The sequence below is a fragment of the Gossypium hirsutum genome, chromosome D01 (genome assembly GCF_007990345.1).
Source record: "Gossypium hirsutum isolate 1008001.06 chromosome D01, Gossypium_hirsutum_v2.1, whole genome shotgun sequence".
NCBI classification, from domain to species: domain Eukaryota; kingdom Viridiplantae; phylum Streptophyta; class Magnoliopsida; order Malvales; family Malvaceae; genus Gossypium; species Gossypium hirsutum.
In genome coordinates, this window is record NC_053437.1 from 18,799,527 (window position 1) to 18,802,804 (window position 3,278).

General features: G+C 34.5%; 1 protein-coding gene and 1 pseudogene across 1 annotated transcript; both read right to left on the reverse strand.

The window, feature by feature from the left end:
- Positions 1 to 285: 285 nt before the first annotated feature.
- On the reverse strand, positions 286 to 654 carry LOC121213910 (50S ribosomal protein L14, chloroplastic-like). Its single transcript, XM_041087251.1, has one exon. The coding sequence runs from the start codon at positions 652 to 654 to the stop codon at positions 286 to 288; it is 369 nt and encodes a 122-aa protein (XP_040943185.1).
- Positions 655 to 2,053: 1,399 nt separating this feature from the next.
- LOC121213911 (50S ribosomal protein L2, chloroplastic-like) overlaps positions 2,054 to 3,278 on the reverse strand; it is a 3,434-nt pseudogene continuing 2,209 nt past the window's right edge.

Consider the following 3,278-nt stretch of genomic DNA (forward strand, 5'->3'; position numbering starts at 1 on the left):
CGTTATCGATAAAACCTTCTCGTAAAAGTATTTTAACAATGTTTTCAGTGATGTTAGTAGATCCTATTTGAATCGTTCCTTTTCTATTCATATCAGCATTTCGTATAGAGGTTATTATGTCAGCAATAGTGTCCTTACCCATGGTAAACTAAAATTTTTGTTGCTCCCGAATTTTGATATAACCAATGTGGTCTTTTTTTTTACTTAGTAAAGGTATATACGTGAGACACAATCTACTAATTAATCTATGCCATTTAAATACTCTAACTATACTTGGGTCTCGTCTTATAATACCTCGGGAGCTAATGAAACTATTTTAGTGAAATTTAACTGTCTCAATTCCCGGGCGATCGCACCAAAAATTCGAGTTCCTTTTGGATTTCCTTCTTGATCAATGATAACGGCAACATTGTCATCATATCGTATTATCATCCCGTTGTCGCGTTTGAGTTCTTTACGAGTACGTACAATTTCAGCTTTGATCACTTCTGATCTTTCTAGAGGTGTATTTGGTACTGCTTCCTTGATCACAGCAACAATAACGTCACCAATATGAGCATATCGGCGATTACTAGCTCCTATGACTCGAATACACATCAATTCTCGGGCCCCGCTGTTATCTGCTACATTCAAATGGGTCTGAGGTTGAATCATTTTTTAATCTCTTTTTTCAATGTAACAAAGGACGAAGAAAAAAAGAAATATTGTTTGTCAAAAAAAAGGAAACTCGCAATTGTTTTTTTTATTCCCAAGACAAGACTTCTTTCCTTTGGTTCTATATTCCTACCCTGAAATAATGAATTGAGTTTTTATAGGCATTTTTGATGCCGCTATTGAAATAGCCTTTCTGGCTATATTTTCGGCTACTCCGCTCATTTCATAAAGTATTCTGCCCGGTTTAACGACAGCTACCCAATACTCGAGAGATCCTTTCCCTGAACCCATACGTGTTTCTGTAGGTCTTACCGTAACGGGTTTTTCTGGAAATATACGTACCCATATTTTTCCACCATGGCGTACATTTCGTGTCATTGCGCGGTGCACCGCTTCTATTTGTCTAGATGTAATCCAAGCGGGTTCAAGTACTTGAAGAGCATATCTACCAAAACAAATCCGATTACCTCGATACGATATCCCCTTCATTCTTCCTCTATGTTGTTTACGAAATCGGGTTCTTTTGGGGTTATAGTTGATGGTTGTTGTTTATGAATTCCATCTCTACTACAGAACTGGACATGAGAGTTTCTTCTCATCCAGCTCCTCGCAAAAAAAAAAAGACTAAAAAAATATTTAATTCTTAATCTTAAGATATACAGGTAGTTAATGAATAATTGAATCTTGGGATTCTTTGCTTTGCGATTTTATCTGATCTATTAGAAATTTGTATATCTTGTTTGGATCTATTGGATATATATAAGTATAAGGAATTAAACACGGATTCTATTTCTAGATAATGTCTTATCTTGGTTTTGTTATAATGTTATAACGAATCTTTATTTTGTTTTTTATCATATTTACTCTTTTTCTAGTTCAGTTGTCGAGTTAACCCATGACCTCTCAGAATCAGAATAAAAAGAAATGCAGTGGTCTCTGGTTTGTTCCGCCATCCTCCCCGATAAATCATTAGGATTCGTTTTCAATAGAATCCTCCGCATTCACGGGTTCCGTCGTCCCCATCGCTCTCGATTAATGCTTAGGTCTGAATTCTCCAATGGAGCCTTCAATTTAATATTTCTATTTATTTAATAAAATAAAAATTTAATTTGTTCTTGAGTCAACCTTCTCAGTCTTTATTGACTTAAGTTAAGGCTCTTGATTTTTTCTTCAATGAACAGATATTCATCTAATTATTGATGAATCTCTATTGATGCTCTATTACATTGCTCTTTATGAGATGCTTCATAGACCTTACATATTGGAATCCTATATCATTTCATTGCTATTTCTGTTTCTCTCTTTCTCTCATCCTTCTATTTATCCACATACTTTTTATTTTGCTTCTTCGATCTATTCATAATCAGATTGGTTTTGTCTTTTACTTAATGCAAAAAAATTCAGTTGCTATAATGATATGACCAATATATCATATCTTGACTGATTCTTTGGATCCAGATAATCCGAAGCGATGAGTTGGTTATTAGTGCTATAGTTATTAGCTTATACTGTGGTCCGCCCATTTTTTTTGAATCCTAAGCCTAAAAAACCCAACGAGTCGCACACTAAGCATAGCAATTATATCAAATGATCAATCAAATTTTTATTTAACCTTATAGAATTTAGAACTGCTCATTTTTTTATTTTTATGTTCAATCAAAAAATCAAAGAATTTGTCATTTTTTGTTCTATCGCAGAATAGAACGGAAAGACAAGTAGAGTCTTATTCTTATTATTCTTCGTCTATAAATATCCAAATTTTGATTCCTAATACCCCATAGATAGTTCGAACTCTATAAGAGCAATACTCAATTTTCGCTCCAATGGTTTGTAGAGGAACCCTACCTTCTCGGATCCATTCGACACGTGCGATTTCTTTTCCTTCGATACGCCCTGCAATTTGTATTTGAATTCCTTTTGTATCCGCTTGCTCAGTTAATTCAATAGCCTTTTTCATTGCCTTTCGAAATGAAACTCGATTCTTTAATTGTCCGGCTATAAATTCGGCAAGAATATTAGGGTGCCCATAAGGATTTCCAATTCTTGTAATAGCAATGTTGAGTTTTCGGTTCATACAATTAAGTTCTTTTTGCACATTCATCTGTAGTTCTTCGAGTTTTCGTGGCTTATCTTCAATTATTAATTTAGGAAATCCCATATAGATTATCACCTAAATTAGATCCAGTCTTTTTTGAATCTCTATACGTGCAATTCCCTCGACACCAGAAGATAGTCTCATATTTTTTTGTACATAATTCTTGATACAGTCTCTTATTTTTTTATCTTCTTGTAGACCCTCGGAATACTTTTTCGGTTGTGCAAACCAAAGAGAATGATGACTTTGGGTTGTACCAAGTCTGAAACCAAGTGGATTTATTTTTTGTCCCATAATCCTCCACTACTATATATTAGGATATGTCATATTTGTGTTCTTATTTATCCCTTTTTTAGCCATCCTAGCCATCCGATGTTTTTTGGTTTTGGGCGCAGCATATATCTGTCAAGTGGTTCAAATTCAAGATCTTTCAATGCAATAGTTATATGACAAGTGGGTCTTTTTATCAGATAACTCCGTCCTCGAGCTCGAGGTTTTAGTCTTTTCAGAGTAGTTCCCTCATTTACTG

Coding starts and splice junctions, on each gene's coding strand:
- LOC121213910 (XM_041087251.1), bottom strand. CDS start 654: ATGATTCAACCTCAGACCCATTTGAATGTAGCAGATAACAGCGGGGCC.